The sequence below is a fragment of the Notothenia rossii genome, assembly GCF_949606895.1.
Source record: "Notothenia rossii genome assembly, chromosome: 8".
Taxonomy (NCBI): domain Eukaryota; kingdom Metazoa; phylum Chordata; class Actinopteri; order Perciformes; family Nototheniidae; genus Notothenia; species Notothenia rossii.
In genome coordinates, this window is record NC_136906.1 from 5072190 (window position 1) to 5088180 (window position 15991).

At 43.9% G+C, this 15991-nt stretch overlaps 1 protein-coding gene across 2 annotated transcripts in view; it reads left to right on the plus strand.

Annotated features, from left to right (window-relative positions):
- Positions 1-2338: 2338 nt before the first annotated feature.
- Positions 2339-15991, plus strand: part of wizb (WIZ zinc finger b) — a 43210-nt gene continuing 29557 nt past the window's right edge. The window contains exons 1-8 of one of the 2 annotated variants that reach the window (XM_079644355.1): positions 2339-3189; positions 4547-4707; positions 6483-6648; positions 7539-7614; positions 10202-10350; positions 10459-11862; positions 12431-12871; positions 13737-14165. In XM_079644355.1, the coding sequence (XP_079500481.1) occupies positions 4618-4707; positions 6483-6648; positions 7539-7614; positions 10202-10350; positions 10459-11862; positions 12431-12871; positions 13737-14165 (2755 nt within the window). In that variant the 5' untranslated portion in view covers positions 2339-3189; positions 4547-4617. The remainder of the gene's footprint in view (positions 3190-4546; positions 4708-6482; positions 6649-7538; positions 7615-10201; positions 10351-10458; positions 11863-12430; positions 12872-13736; positions 14166-15991) is intronic. The other variant, XM_079644354.1, reaches the window with a different exon arrangement.

Genomic DNA, 15991 nt, shown 5'->3' on the forward strand with positions numbered 1-15991 from the left:
GGTCACAACTCTGTCGGATTCGGGGTTTCCTTCATCGGAGATTACACCAGCAGGCTGCCCTCCCAGCATGCAATGGGCTGGTGAGGGATCAGCTGGCGTCCTGCGCTGTGGGTGGAGGACGACTGGAGGCCAACTTCACCCTGCAGGGCCACAGGCAGGTTGTGAACACTTCCTGTCCCGGAGACACTTTCTACAACGAGATCACAGGCTGGGAGCACTTCGGGGTGAGTAGAAGGGGGAGGAAGTACTCAGATGGTATACAAAAGTCATGCATTTTGAAATCTTACTTAAAGGTCCCCTATCATACTGTTTTTCATCAATATATTACAGGTCTCAGATATATACAGAGCCTGTCTCTGATTGGCTGAAACACCAAGCAGATCATTGCAGCATTACCCATAATCCCCTCTGTTTCAGCCCTGTTTCCAAAGTGCTGATTCTCTGTCTGTTACTTTAGATGAAAATAAGGAGCCCCTCCCCACGCCCCTCTGAGAGACATTTGGTTACAAAGAACTCAATGGTGCTCTAGGAGGAGATTCAGGTGATAAGGGGGGGGGGGGGGCAGGGTTACCTTGGTTGCTGATTGGCTAATGGTTACTCAAGACAAAACATCGTTATGACATCATAAAGTGGCCAAAATCTGATCAGCTCATTTTCAGACAGGTTTTTATAGAAATGGATCAAAAAAAGAGAGAGAATCTTTGTTCCTGAAACTTTCAGAGTCTCTTTCCACAGAGGGGACACATGTTGATGTAGAAGAGACATGTAGAAGAGGGGACACATGTTGATGTAGAAGAGACATGAAGAAGAGGGGACACATGTTGATGTAGAAGAGACATGGAGAAGAGGGGACACATGTTGATGTAGAAGAGACATGAAGAAGAGGGGACACATGTTGATGTAGAAGAGACATGAAGAAGAGGGGACACATGTTTATGTAGAAGAGACATGAAGAAGAGGGGACACATGTTGATGAAGAAGAGACATGAAGAGGAGGGGACACATGTTGATGTAGAAGAGACATGAAGAAGAGGGGACACATGTTGATGTAGAAGAGACATGGAGAAGAGGGGACACATGTTGATGTAGAAGAGACATGGAGAAGAGGGGACACATGTTGATGTAGAAGAGACATGGAGAAGAGGGGACACATGTTGATGTAGAAGAGACATGAAGAAGAGGGGACACATGTTGATGTAGAAGAGACATGAAGAAGAGGGGACACATGTTGATGTAGAAGAGACATGAAGAAGAGGGGACACATGTTGATTTAGAAGAGACATGAAGAAGAGGGGACACATGTTGATGTAGAAGAGACACGAGGAAGAGGGGACACATGTTGATTTAGAAGAGACATGAAGAAGAGGGGACACATGTTGATGTAGAAGAGACACGAGGAAGAGGGGACACATGTTGATGTAGAGGAGACATGAAGAAGAGGGGACACATGTTGATGTAGAAGAGACATGAAGAAGAGGGGACAGATGTTGATGAAGAAGAGACATGAACAAGTGGATTCTGCATAATAGGGGACCTTTAAATAGAAATAAAAGCATTAGAAAAAACTGAAATGACCAAAAGATAAATAACTGATTATGCATGTCAGAATAATATTTATTAAAGTATTGGATTATAATAAGTGATGAATCCATGCATTTTGTAAAATGTGTGATGACCTATGATGATATAACATAGTAGGTGAGCTATCAGCTGATCTCTGTTAGGAAACAAATCTGTATCCACAACAAAAGCAGTGGCTCTTAATTACCCACGATGCTCTGATGCAAGACCTGGTGGCATCCCTCAAGTCTCTAAATCCTCCATGACACGACAGACAGGGCGTGACTTATGATTGCTGTGTACAATCATAGAAAAACAAAGAAACACATGAACAAATGTCTGTGTCGCTCATTCATCTCATATTTTATATTTTTCTTCATTTCAGGAGGTCAAGAAATGAAAACGATCTGTGTGGAAAAAGGAAAAGTCTGAATGAAATAAAACTCAACAAAATAAAAACGTGTCTTGTACTTATTTTCTGCTACTTCATTTTGACAGCTTTTGTGACTAGTTTGATTGCAGATTAGGATTTAAATACACTTTTCTGATGATACTTATGTACTTTCTAGGAGTACAGTTTTGAATTAGGGACTTTTACTTGTACCGAAGTGCCTTTGTAGTTTAATAAAACAATGTTTTCTTAAATGAGAATATTAAAATACATTTGTACTTACACAGTAACATGTTCCTTAAGCTTTTATTTATTGTTTAACAAACTGATGGATTAAAATAGTACATTTAGTGTTAAAAGAAACTGTAAAAATCATTTCAAAAGTGTAATATTGTGAAGAAAATGCTTGTACAGTTAATAAATGTATAAGATATTCAAGACCACCATAAGGCACTAATTGGTATTATTAGTATAAATTAGTATTCATTCAAAACAACATACAGTTCCACCCGGGGCCAATAGAGGGCGCCATATGACTGTTATAACCAGCAGTACGGCTTTTATTGATTTCCAACATTTAGGAACATTTATACACAAACTAATGACAAACTTAATCCAGCTGTCCTTTAAACATAAATAGAAATACATCTAACATGATTATAAACATGTTATAAACTACAGTAATATAAATAAGGACCAATGACCTACTATACACTATACAGTTCAACTAAATCACCACAATTAGCCATTTATACTTCACCTGTGTCTATAAAATAACATCTTCCATCCTTAAACCTCCCCAGTTTGACATGTGAAGAGTATGAAGGTGTATTTCCTGCAGAATAAAAGTGTCACCAAGATGTAAAAACGCGTTAAATCAGAAAGCCACCATGCAAACTGCGTCACCGTACGATAATAGGAATAAAAGCTATGAAGTAAAACTTATTAAACTTGTCTCCGGTGTTTCCTCTCTTCTTCTTCTTCTTTTTCTTCTTCTCGTCACCACGTTACGTACGCAGCGTGCCTGCAGCCAACTAACATGGAGTCCTCCGCCTGGCATCTTCCAGGGATCCCTGCGAAACCCTGAGCTCCGACCACAGGGGGCAAGTTCCTGCATTCAGAGCCGGGCGGAGAGCATCGTCCCCGGCTGTAAACAAGCTCCAGCTCCCGGCCTGAAACTATGCCGCGCGGTGCTTAGAGCTGCCTCCCTCTGCGAGCCGCAAACCAGGCCGATTGCAGTGAGTATTTGCTTTAAAAAAATCTGCAGCTCATGGGCGGTCTGGGGGTTTAAGAAGGCGTTGTGTGCATTGTTGTTTTAGTCACCTGACAACATGGATCGATTAGTCCTCTGAGGATCCAGAGGCCAAACCCGTGGGACAGCTTCCTGTTCCCTGGCATTTCCCTGGCTGTCAGAGGGGCAGCAGGAGAGGACATGGGCCTGAGAGGAAAGGCCACTTATTTATGTAACCATTAGTCCGACCTGGTTCTGTCTTTAGGAGCAGACATGAGGTGGAAATAGGTCAGAAACCTGAACCTGGTCAAACATACTGAGGACAGCCTACAGCCACTACAGACCCCTCACTCTTTATAGTCTGATATGTTCCCTGATTCCTCCTTACAATGGACCGGGTGTTATTAAAACATACACTAAGTATTAGAGGTGGGATAAAGTCATTGTTCTGCGAGTCATATGTCCAAAAACATTGGGTTTCAAGTCCCAAACAAGTCACAAAGTGTGTCTCTCTGTAGTTTTCAGTTGTGTTTTCCTTCTTACCACAGTCTGTTTTTTGGTGACCACTCCATTGTTTTGTTTTTGTACAGGAACACAATTATTTTTCCAACTTGTATTCATATTCAGCATGTTAGTTCTTCATGGTTCTCTGCTAGATGTTGATCGGTCCCTTTTCAAAAAGAGTGTATGGACTTCAATTGATTATGTGACGGGAATAAATAGCATTAAAGTGAGCTGATTTAGAAAGTGTGACACATTTTTAAATAACATACGTTGAGAGATATTTATGTTGAAGCCCAAGTTGAGTTGTCTTTCTAAAGTCAGGTGGAACTATATATATATATTTCCAGCTGGCCCTCAGTAACATAATATCAGTTCTTCATGTTTGTTGTTTTTTGATCAACTTAGATCAATTATGCGTTGACTTTCTTGGAGATAAAGATATAAATACTTTTCCATCCCAAGGCTAAAGTCCAAAGGGAGTCACGTGTCTTAAACGTTAAGCTACAACTCAAGTGGAAAGTCTTTCTAAAGTCATTACATTTTTTCCTCAAGTCCAAGTCATGTGAGACACATGCACTACAGGCTCTAAGTAACATAACGATTGTTCTCTACTGCCTCAACTTGGATCAATTAGGTTGGTTGATTAAGAAAGTGTCACACGTGTTGATTGACTTACTTTTATTCTTTGGGATTGTAGGAAGTTATCAAGTCATTTTCAAGTCAAATATCTCAAGTCCAATTCGAGTTGCAAGTCATCTAATGTTTGTCTCAGGTCTGACTCGAGACAAAGTCATGTATTGGCGAGATGTGAAACTCTCAATCTGTGAGAACGTTTAATTTTTCTTTGCTCATGTTTCTAGAAGAAGAGGAGGCTGCACAATGTAGGAGTTCTGGTCTCCAGTGGGACTCCATACTGTTCTCTGGGGGGACCATGGAGCCAGAGACCCCAGGGACCAGCTATGGGCCCCCAGCCTCCAACTCAGCACAAAACCCCCCCACCTCCCTCGACTGCACCTTACAGGTATACAAACATATAACTCATCATCATCAACTTTTTTCCACTTGTTCAACTATACATCTTTACAACATGGCAAAAACATACAGATACAAAATATACAAATCTGCATCCAACCACTCAACTCCTCTTGCTGTTCGACAAGTATTAAAGAGTGGTGCAGGAATAAGTCTTAAACCCTGAAAGGAGTTAGCATTTTAGCACTTCCTGGTTCCCTAACCTCAAAGTCATTGTTTTGCCGGATGTGTTTTTGGTTAGAAGCCTGGTATGTATGTGGTTAACAAAAGATGAAGAGTTCAGTGTTTCCCACAGAATTTGATTCTATTTGTGGGGGCACCGCACCGCAATATTTGCGGCCCGCCAAAAATAAATCAATGTATGGGAAACACTGGAGTTTGGGGCCATGACATTAAACTAAGTCAGTAAATACCGATATTTATGTACTGGTGAATTTCTGAAGCTTCTAAGTGTCTAAATGAGATAACTAAACGTCATCACACCAAACATTAGCCTCCATTAGCTTAGCGGTGGTGACGTGAAGTCATGTGACCGTGCTGTAGTTCCTTTATAGCCCAACATTAGCCACCTTTAGCTTAGCGGTGGTGACGTGAAGTCATGTGACCGTGCTGTAGTTAATTTATAGCCCAACATTAGCCGCCTTTAGCTTAGCGGTGGTGACGTGAAGTCATGTGACCGTGCTGTAGTTCCTTTTATAGCCTAACATTAGCCACCTTTAGCTTAGCGGTGGTAACGTGAAGTCATGTTACCTTGCTGTAGTTCCTTTTATAGCCTAACATTAGCCACCTTTAGCTTAGCGGTGGTAACGTGAAGTCATGTTACCGTGCTGTAGTTCCTTTTATAGCCTAACATTAGCCACCTTTAGCTTAGCGGTGGTAACGTGAAGTCATGTTACCGTGCTGTAGTTCCTTTTATAGCCTAACATTAGCCACCTTTAGCTTAGCGGTGGTAACGTGAAGTCATGTGACCGTGCTGTAGTTCCTTTTATAGCCTAACATTAGCCACCTTTAGCTTAGCGGTTGTGACGTGAAGTCATGTTACCTTGCTGTAGTTCCTTTTATAGCCTAACATTAGCCACCTTTAGCTTAGCGGTTGTGACGTGAAGTCATGTTACCTTGCTGTAGTTCCTTTATAGCCCAACATTAGCCGCCTTTAGCTTAGCGGTGGTGACGTGAAGTCATGTGACCGTGCTGTAGTTCCTTTTATAGCCTAACATTAGCCACCTTTAGCTTAGCGGTGGTAACGTGAAGTCATGTGACCGTGCTGTAGTTCCTTTATAGCCCAACATTAGCCTCCTTTAGCTTAGCGGTGGTAACGTGAAGTCATGTGACCGTGCTGTAGTTCCTTTATAGCCTAACATTAGCCACCTTTAGCTTAGCGGTGGTAACGTGAAGTCATGTGACCGTGCTGTAGTTCCTTTATAGCCCAACATTAGCCTCCTTTAGCTTAGCGGTGGTGACGTGAAGTCATGTGACCGTGCTGTAGTTCCTTTATAGACCAACATTAGCCTCCTTTAGCTTAGCGGTGGTGACGTGAAGTCATGTGACCGTGCTGTAGTTCCTTTATAGCCCAACATTAGCCTCCTTTAGCTTAGCGGTGGTGACGTGAAGTCATGTGACCGTGCTGTAGTTCCTTTATAGCCCAACATTAGCTTTTTACTTGTGGAGATTGCATTGACGTGACATTTATAGATATGATTCACTTGCCAATGAAACCTCTCCTTTATATATCTGACAATACCACGTGTATGTTTTTATATCTAGTCCTCATGTTCTCCACATGTGAGAGACGACCTGATGTCGGCCAAATGCTCGAGGGCCCAGGCTGGAGATGAGGGCCAGGAGGCGGGGAGGATCTCCCAGAGGAGACCCTCAGCCTTCCCCTCCTCCCTCAGCTGGGACTCCGACTCTGAGAGAGAAACCCTCGACGGTAACACATCAAGTTTCAAGGCTTTTATTGTCATGTGTGCATAGCTACAGTACAGTGTAGTTATGACAATGAACATCTGAGGGCACAGGCTCCTCCAACAGAACAACACAATGAAACAGATAAAAGTAAATATAATATAATAGAAATAGTGCAGAATAGTCTATATATACACATTGATCAATATCTATTAAAAACCTTTAGTACTGAATCTAGTTAATATACAATGTACCTTAGTGTAATGTAACTAAGCCCATTTACTCATGTTCTGTACTTATATACACATTTGAGTTACTTGAGTATTTAGTCTTTATGCTACTTTATATTTTTACTGAATTACATTTTCAGAATCAGAATTCCTTTATTAGTTGCAAAGCGGGGACATCTACAATGTTACAGCAAAAGTGGCATAAGCAGGTAAAAAAAGGAAAGCACACATTAGTAATACAATTAAAATAAAGTCAAACAACCATGGCTGAAAAATGAGTAGCAGCAATTTAAGTAAAACTAAGTGACATAAATAGCATATCATTAAGTATTGCGACCTTATTAAATATTTATTTTTTACATAAAAGTGAGTATAGCACCGTACAATTGCTAACAAGTGTTTGTATCGCACATTGCAGGTTTACTCAATTTCATTTTGGAGCAAATATCCTATTTTTGTATTTAGTATTCAGGGCTTTTACTTGCAACAGAGTATATTTACACCATAATATTGCTCCTTTTACTATAAGTACAATATGTGGGTTCTTCTCCCACGCCTGGTGTACCTGTAACTGTTGTCTCTTATTGTTTTTGAATGTGATTCAGTCTGCATGTAGTCAGCAGTCTCTCAGTTCTCCTGTTGATCTGTGAGTGATGTTCTGTGGTGTGTCTGTGGTGTGTGTCAGAGGATGAGCTCCAGCACTTCTCTAACCCTCACGGTCTGGCTGCTCACAGCCCGGGATCTCCTTCTGCTGGACTCAGGTGAGGAGGAGGAAGGGCAGCGAGTCGTTTGAGAAGATAGGATCTACTTTATTTGAGAAGATAAGATATACTTTATTGATCCCAACTCGGCAGCATTTTAAAACAAGGCATTACACATCATTTGAAAATCAGAGTATCAAATAAATATGAACATTTAGAAATAGAAAATCAAAAGTCAAAGTCAACTTTATTGTCAATCTTACAGTTTGTGTGTACAGACAGAGAGATCGAAATGCCGTTTCCCCTAATCCTGAATAAAAAAAAATACAAATATATATAAAAATATGTATACAAATATGTATGTCCTATATATACACAATCAACAGACACCTTTATACATGTCCACACATTAAGACATACATAAAAGCACAACAATCAATATATACAAAATAACAGTCACTTCAATAAGTTTGAGAAATGTGCATTAGTGCAAGATTGTCCATAGCAGCGTAAAAAGTGTGTGGTGCTAGATAACACGGATCTAAAATACAATTGACCATGAAAGAAACAAATCTGTAGACTGCCTGACACTATGGAGGGGCATGACACACAAAGTGTTACAGCTAACACAATTTCAAAGTAGGATATTGTTTACATTCAGCGTGCAACACTTGAGGTCACTCGAGGTCGTGGTGCGTCTCAGTGTTTACTAGAAGCTAAGCTAAACCCCTTTTACCCTCTACTAAGCAAGAATGAATGAAGTGTTGCTTCCAAAATGTCTACTACTATTTGTACTGCTAAAGTTAAAAATCCTTGTATCCAGACATTTAAAATATAGCGTTTTGATTTCCCAACTTCAAGCCCTACACACTGTTCCAAGGCCTTCTCCATGCTGTCAGTGTTGACATCGTTGGGGGAAATATTTAAAGTGATAGTTCATTCTTTGTGGGGTTGTATGAGGTACTTATTTATAGTCAGTGTAATGAGTGCAGTCCTAAAACCAGGAAGAGTCTTGGCACTGTACAACTTCCACGCTAAGCTAATTAATGACTATTCTGTTAGGTATACAAAACCGAAAAAAACATTACTTTGCGTAACAAAGGAGGTGCTGGGCCACCTCATTCAATTAATTATTTTTGTTATCTGTTAAAGGGTTAGTAATGGATTCAGCAAAGTCACACAAGAACACACAAACAACTCCTGTTTTGTGCAAGGGAAAATTACTGGTTTTTCAATGGAGTCTGTTGTCTTTGCATATACAGTTGCAAGGAAAAGTATGTGAACCCTTTGGAACTTCCTGGATTTCTGCATAAATTGCTCATAAAATGTGTTCTGATCTTCATCTAATTCACAACAATAGACAAACACAGTCTGCTTAAGCTAAAACCACACAAACAATGATATGTTTTTATGTTTTTATTGAACACACCATGTAAACATTCACAGTGCAGGGTGGAACAAGTATGTGAACCCTTGGATGTAATAACTGGTTGACCCTCCTTTGGCAGCAATAACCTCAACCAAACGTTTGCTATAGTTGCATATCAGACCTGCACAACGGTCAGGAGGAGTTTTGGACCATTCCTCTTTACAAAAGTGTTTCAGTTCAGCAATATTCTTGGGATGTCTGGTGTGAATGGCTCTCTTGAGGTCATGCCACAGCATCTCAATTGGGTTGAGGTCAGGACTCTGACTGGGCCACTCCAGAAGGCCTATTTTCTTCTGTTGTTGATTTACTTCTGTGCTTTGGCTCGTTGTCCTGTTGCATCACCCATCTTCTGTTGAGCTTCAATTGGTGGACAGATGGCCTTAAGTTCTCCAGCTAAATGTCTTGAGAAACTTGAGAATTCATTTTTCCCTCGATGATGGCAATCTGTCCAGAACCTGAGGCAGCAAAGCAGCCCCAAACCATGATGCTCCCTCCACCATACTTCACAGCTGGGATGAGGTTTTGATGTTGGTGTGCTGTGCCTTTTGTTCTCCACACATAGCGTTGTGTGTTCCTTCCAAACAACTCAACTTTGGTTTCATCTGTCCACAGAATATTTTGCCAGTAGTGCTGTGGAACATCCAGGTGCTTTTTTGCAAACTTCAAACGTGCAGCAATGTTTTTTCTTGACAGCAGTGGCTTCCTCCATTTTATGACCAACTTATGCAGAAATCCAGGTAGTTCCAAAGGGTTCACTAACTTTTTCTTGCAACTGTATATTCAGTACAGTTTCAGTTCTCCATTTGATTGGCTGTCTGCCAGCAAGATAAAGCGGATAAAATACTCTAAATATAGTGTACACTTAAACTGATATTGATCATTTGCGGTACATTGCTCCCATGCTGTAACTCATGTCTGATTCTCCAAACTAGGGGTACCGACTCTTTTCTATTCTAGGTAACATACTTACTATTTAGAAGCACCTCTAAAACCAAACATCAAATGATCCGAACTATCCCTTGAATGCCGTCTTTCTCTAAATCTACAAATACTCCGCATGAAAGTGCCTGGTTTTCAAATAAAACCTACATCATTTCAAGAAAACTAAAACAATAAGAGCTTGCCAATGGTGTGTACTTGTGACTTGTTTGAAGCAGAGATGCTTCTTTCACTTGTCAGACGTCTCAACCAATGTGTTTCCTTTCTCATGCTGTTCAGACTTGACAGTGAAGATGACCGAGAACCTGGAAAAGTGCAGCACTTGCATACCAAGCCTGACTCATCTCCCCCTGTGGAGGAGCACGGTGACAACAACGAGAGCACAAAGGCAGACGAGCCAAACACATCCCAGCCCAGCCAAACAGACTGTGAGCGCCATATGGAAGAAACCTAATATGCCTGCACACTTGATATCTTTTTTCGTTGTGTCTTAAGGGCTCCTTCCATTCATAATCACTCTGTTTTTCTCTTCACAGACAGCGAAGTGTGGAATGTATCCGAGGAGCTGTTTCTCTCCAAAGTAAAACCAAAGGAAGGTTGCCAAATGGAAGAGGAGGCGGATAATAGCGAGGCAGAGAAGAGGCCCAAGGGAACGGAAACCAAGGAGCCCGAGAGAGATGTGTACACCTTCCCAGGAGACTCTGACCCCGAGAGTCCCCCCCCCGCCCCCTGGGCTCAGTGCACATTCATTCAGCAGTGCAAAAAGAAGAGGGTGCTGCTCAGGCCTTTCTCTGGACTTGGCACTTTGAAACGCACATTGCCTGAGACTGACAGTCCTGGAGAATCAAACACCACCGAGTTGAGTCAAGCTGGAGGGGGGCTTGATTTTGAGGAGGCAGCAGAGGAAGAACGGAAAGAAGTAAAGGGCTGTAAAGATATCTTCACCTGTGTGGAATGTAGCATTTACTTCAAAAAGCAAGTCCACCTGCAGGAGCACATAGTGGAGCACTGTGAGAGTGGGGCGGGGGTGGGCAGGCGTTTGGGAAAAGGAGGACGTTTCCGGTGTACCGAGTGCGGCTGGAACCTGGCCAATCGGATCGCACTGTCCGATCACCATAGGAGGCACCAGGAGTCCCGTCTGAAGATCTTGGGGGAGATTGAGAAACTGAATGAAAATGGGAAGGCGAGAGAGATTCTTGAGGGTAAGACGGTGAAGCGTGTGAGCTCAGCTGTGATGCAAGATGCAAGCCCGGACTCGGTTCCAGGGAAAATGTCAGACCCTGAAATAGTTGCACCTCTTTCCCCAGTTTCAACACCACAGGCAGACTCCGCAACTCCTACGGTTCCACGAGCTCAGGCCCGTCGCCGCTTCATCTGCTCTACGTGTAACTTCAGCACAAGAACCCCCCAAGCGCTGGCTAATCACGCCAAGACCCACACCAGGAAGAAAGCAGCCGCTCTCCTGGCTGGTTCCCCGACCTCTTCCCTGGCCTGTGGTCATTGTGCCTTCCTGACCTCCAGTCAGACTGTAATGAGGGAACACCAGAAGCTTGTTCACCCAGGACAGGCCTCCGTTTGTGGGCCGCAAGCTGATAAGACTAGAACTTCAAAACCCAGCCTGGATTCGGACCTCCTCTCTGGGTCTGGGTTGCTTAATGTGAGTCGAGGAGAAAGCCTGGAGGTAGTCTCTGCCTCTGAGGACAGCAAGATGCCAAACTCGACTCCAAGCAGGATGGTTTTGAAGCGCGTAGGGAACAGATACAGCAAACGAGGGAAATCTTGGACCAATCTTGCCAAGCTTCTGGGTGACGACAAACTGATCGGGAGTGAAGAAGAGCAGGACGAAGATCAGAGCACAGAGCTGGACGATGAGAGTTATCAACGAGACGCTAAATCACTTATTGGAGGGAAACGGCACACCAGAGCACAATCCAACACAGGTGAGGCTCAATGTTAGACGAAAGGCTCTAATGCTAATGCTAAGCCACCTTTTACCAAGTGTTCCCATGCTCACAAACCAGAGAAGTATGTGGTTTTAGCATTTGGACAACACTAGTCAAGCGCTCTAATAAGTTTGAAACCAGATCATACAGAACATTGTTTTTTTCAGCAAGACATTACACAAATGTATAACCTTCCCAAAGAATAACAACAAATAATGGAATACATTTAACAAAAGGCACAATAAAAAAAAAAATTATACATAAATAAATAACAACAAAAGTATACAGAAACAAATGTTGACAGTAAACAATCATTCAAAAGGAAAATCAAAAGAACATACATTACTAAACATTATGTAAAATGACATGTGGAATTATCAAAAGGTTTTGACATGAAGTCACAAACAAGAAGCTAATGTGATCATTACGAATAGGAATGATATAGTTATTCGTCTTAAGTATAAGATAAAACCCAAATTGTGATCAAGCAGAAATATCCTGGAATGTGTTGATGTTTTTTTGGGTCTTTTGTCTGTTCATTCAGAATCCGTCTTTTCCTTTCTAGAGGACTGCTCAGCACAGAACGCTTCACTATCCCTGCCTCTTAAGAAGTGTGTGAAGGAAGAAGATGACCTGGAAGTGGAGAAAGATGGAAAGCTTTTATTTCTGAGGAGAAGCCACCGGGTTCCCGCTGCTCCGGCAGAAATTGACAGCGATGATGACGACAACGAAGACATCGACGAAGAAAGTGTTCGGCGCTTCCTGTCAGAGGGCTTCTTGGATGTGGACTCGGACGAGATGGATGAGGACTCGGAGGCGCTCAGGAGCGTGGAGAGGAAATGCCCGTACTGCCCTGATCGGTTTCATAACGGCATCGGGCTGGCCAATCACGTGAGAGGCCACCTGAATAGAGTGGGCGTCAGCTACAATGTCCGCCACTTCATTTCCCCCGAGGAAGTAAACGCCATTGAGAAGAAGTTCTCCTATCAGAAGAAGAAGAAAAAAGGTCAGCAGCTCGTTGGGGTTATTGTCGTTGGGGTTCTTCCATGTGTCGGCTGAGAAGGTTCTCAAGCCCAGACAGACAAGGCCTGTTATTTCCCCTCATTTCAGACACAGACACTTCTTCTTGAATAACAGCTGAGAGCTCTTGATATGAACTGCTTTAAGAAGTGGTGTTTGGCACGTAAAGCAGACTAGACAAAGAAAGGTCACAACATAAATCTGAAGGGCTTGCAAGATTGCTGTATTAGTTAGATTAGATTAGTTTGCAGGTATAAAGTCCCAAACCAAAGCCATCTAGACAAATAGTTAAGGGCTCATCAAAGTAATTACAAGTCGAGACAGTATACCAAGAATCCCAAATGTCATTTGCTGCCATTTCAAATGTTATCAGCATATTTAATAGGTGTTATCAGCGTTACTTGCTATTCTAATGTGTCAGATGGGCCGAACAGCACTTACTACGGTGCAAATATAGATTTATAGGAAATTGAAAACTGAAAAACACGTAGAGCTTTGAACACAAAACAAACAACCTTTTTAGGTTTAAGCATGTACGAGTTATGTTATCTGTCAGTGTCACCTTCTTTTATTTCCTTGTTCGGTTATGAAGCATGTTAATAGATGAAAAAAAACAACTAGTTTGTAGCAGGCTTATTCCGAACTACGGAATAAGGTATCATTTAAATCAGTTATCAGCCTGCTAGTGGCACAAAAGTAAAAAGTCAAAACTATTTATCCTCTGAGGACTATGAAGGTTGGTTTGAAATTGCATGGCAAACTCAAGTGGATTACCAACATACACCAACGTGGGTATATCAATCAATCACATGGCATTAAACCTCCTCTTGTTTTGCCTGTCCTCTCCACAGTTGCCAACTTTGACCCGAGCACCTTCAGCGTGATGCACTGTGAGTTCTGCCGCGCGGGGTTCGACACCCGGGCCGGCCTCTCCAGCCACGCCCGGGCTCACCTCCGAGACTTCGGCATCACCAACTGGGACGTCACCATCTCTCCCATCCACATCCTGAGGGAGCTGTTCCTCAGCAGGCCTGATCTTGTAATCCCCACCGATCCCCCTCGGAGCTCCGGCTCTTCACAGGAGGAGGAGGAGGAGGAGGAGGAGGAGGAAGAAGAGGAAGGAGATGAAGGAGATGAAGAGGAGGAGAGGGAACTAGGGGAGGGGATCGTAATGGTGAAGCTGGAGGAGGAGACGGAGAGTGAAAGGACGCTGAGAGATTCACTGCCTTCAGGATCTCCTAAACGATGCAAGAAGGAGAACGGGGAGGAAGAGAGCGAAGGTGAGTTTTCATTATTGATCCGTCCTTAAAAGTACTAATGTACCTTACTTAGTGGTTTCTTGTTGTCGCTAATCAGTGGATTAATCTGATGATTACTTTCTAGATTAATCGGTTAATTGTTTAATCACTTATTGCCTCAAAACTCACCTGTTCAGATTGGCAGACTCACTCAGCTTTAAACAGCTGGTTTGCTCGCTTACATACCTGTCTCTCCCTCCCTGTCTGCTTTTTAATGTATTGTGTGGTGACACCATGTTTGACCATAATTCACCTTTTGTATTAGCTAGTCTTTCCTGCCTAGCTTGTCATACTGAGGAGACGTGTATTTACCTTCTTCATGTTATCCGATAATAAAGAGTGAAACTCTATTCTCAACACACCGCCTCCAACTCCCTTTCATCGGCACTACACTGGTGACCCTGACGTTTCCGAGAAAGTTTCCGGAAACTTAACGAACATGGCTGAGCGCGATGTCTTCATAAAACTGCTGGAGTTCTGGGAGCACGCCGCGGTGGCATGGTTTGCCCACGTGGAGGCACACTTTGCCTGTAGGCAAGTCAGCGACGGTGACTTAAAATATTACCACGTGGTGGCAGCGCTGGGAAGCTCCACTTCATCCAGGTTGGTGGGATTTTACCCTGCTCCCCCACACTATGCCAAATATGAGGCGATTAAGGCCCTTCTCCTTAAGACATTTGGCTTATCTGCCAAGGAGAGGGCCCGCCAAATGCTGACATTCAAGGCCTAGGAGACAGCAAGCCATCTCAACTCATGGAGAGAATGCTAAACCTGCTAGGGGGCGAAGATCCCCGGATTTTGTTCACGGAGATTTTCCTGCGTCACTTACCTCCCCGGGTCCAGACGGCGCTGGCCAACACGCCTGTCACGGAGCCCCGTGCCTTGGCTGAGGAAGCGGATCGTTTTTCCTGGCTACACGACAGCCCGGTGCGGAAACGTTAGCCGCGACGCTCAGCGGCCCATCTGCAGTCAAGAAAGCGTGGCGGAGGCCGGACACGGCTGTGTCGAGCCGGCGTGGAGACACCGGAGAGTGCTTTTACCACGCACGTTTCGGGACAATGGCGAAGAAATGCATCGCTCCGTGCAGCTAGAAACCCCCTGGAAACGGAGGGGCCGGCGCTCAGTAGTGGCCCTGAGCGTCGGCGGCACGTGCAGGCTCCTCTTCGTCAGCGACAGCGTTTCGGGGAGCCTGTTTCTGTGTGACACGGGCGCTCAACGGAGTGTAGTTCCCGCGTCGAGTGAAGACGTCACCCGGGGTGGGCACGGACCGCGATTGACGACGGCTAACGGCGATCCCATTCGCACGTACGGCGTGAGGCCCATGTGTTTGCGCATCGGAGGACAGCGTTTCAGCTGGGATTTTGTGACAGCGGACATTTCTCTTCCCCTCCTCGGGGCAGATTTTTTGTGTGCTCATGGACTCTTAGTGGACGTTAAGAATAGGCGTTTGGTTGATGCCTTAACGTTTTCTTCCCTCGTGTGCACACTTGGCAGCGCAGTGTACGACGGGCTGTCGGGCTCGCTGTCGGGGGCAGACACGTTTCTCAGACTGTTGGCCGAGTTTCCAGACCTGTCGCTGCCCACCTTCTCTGCGCTTACCACTAAGCCTCCTGTCTACGCCAGGGCCCGGCGGTTGAACCCTTCTAGGCTGGCTGTAGCGAGGGCGGAGTTCGCAACCATGGAGCGCCTGGGCATTGTCCGCTGCTCCGACAGTCCTTGGGCTTCCCCCCTGCACGTCGTCCCCAAACCGAATGGCGGGTTCCGCCCGTGCGGGGATTACCGCCGACTCAACGACGCCACTACGCCTG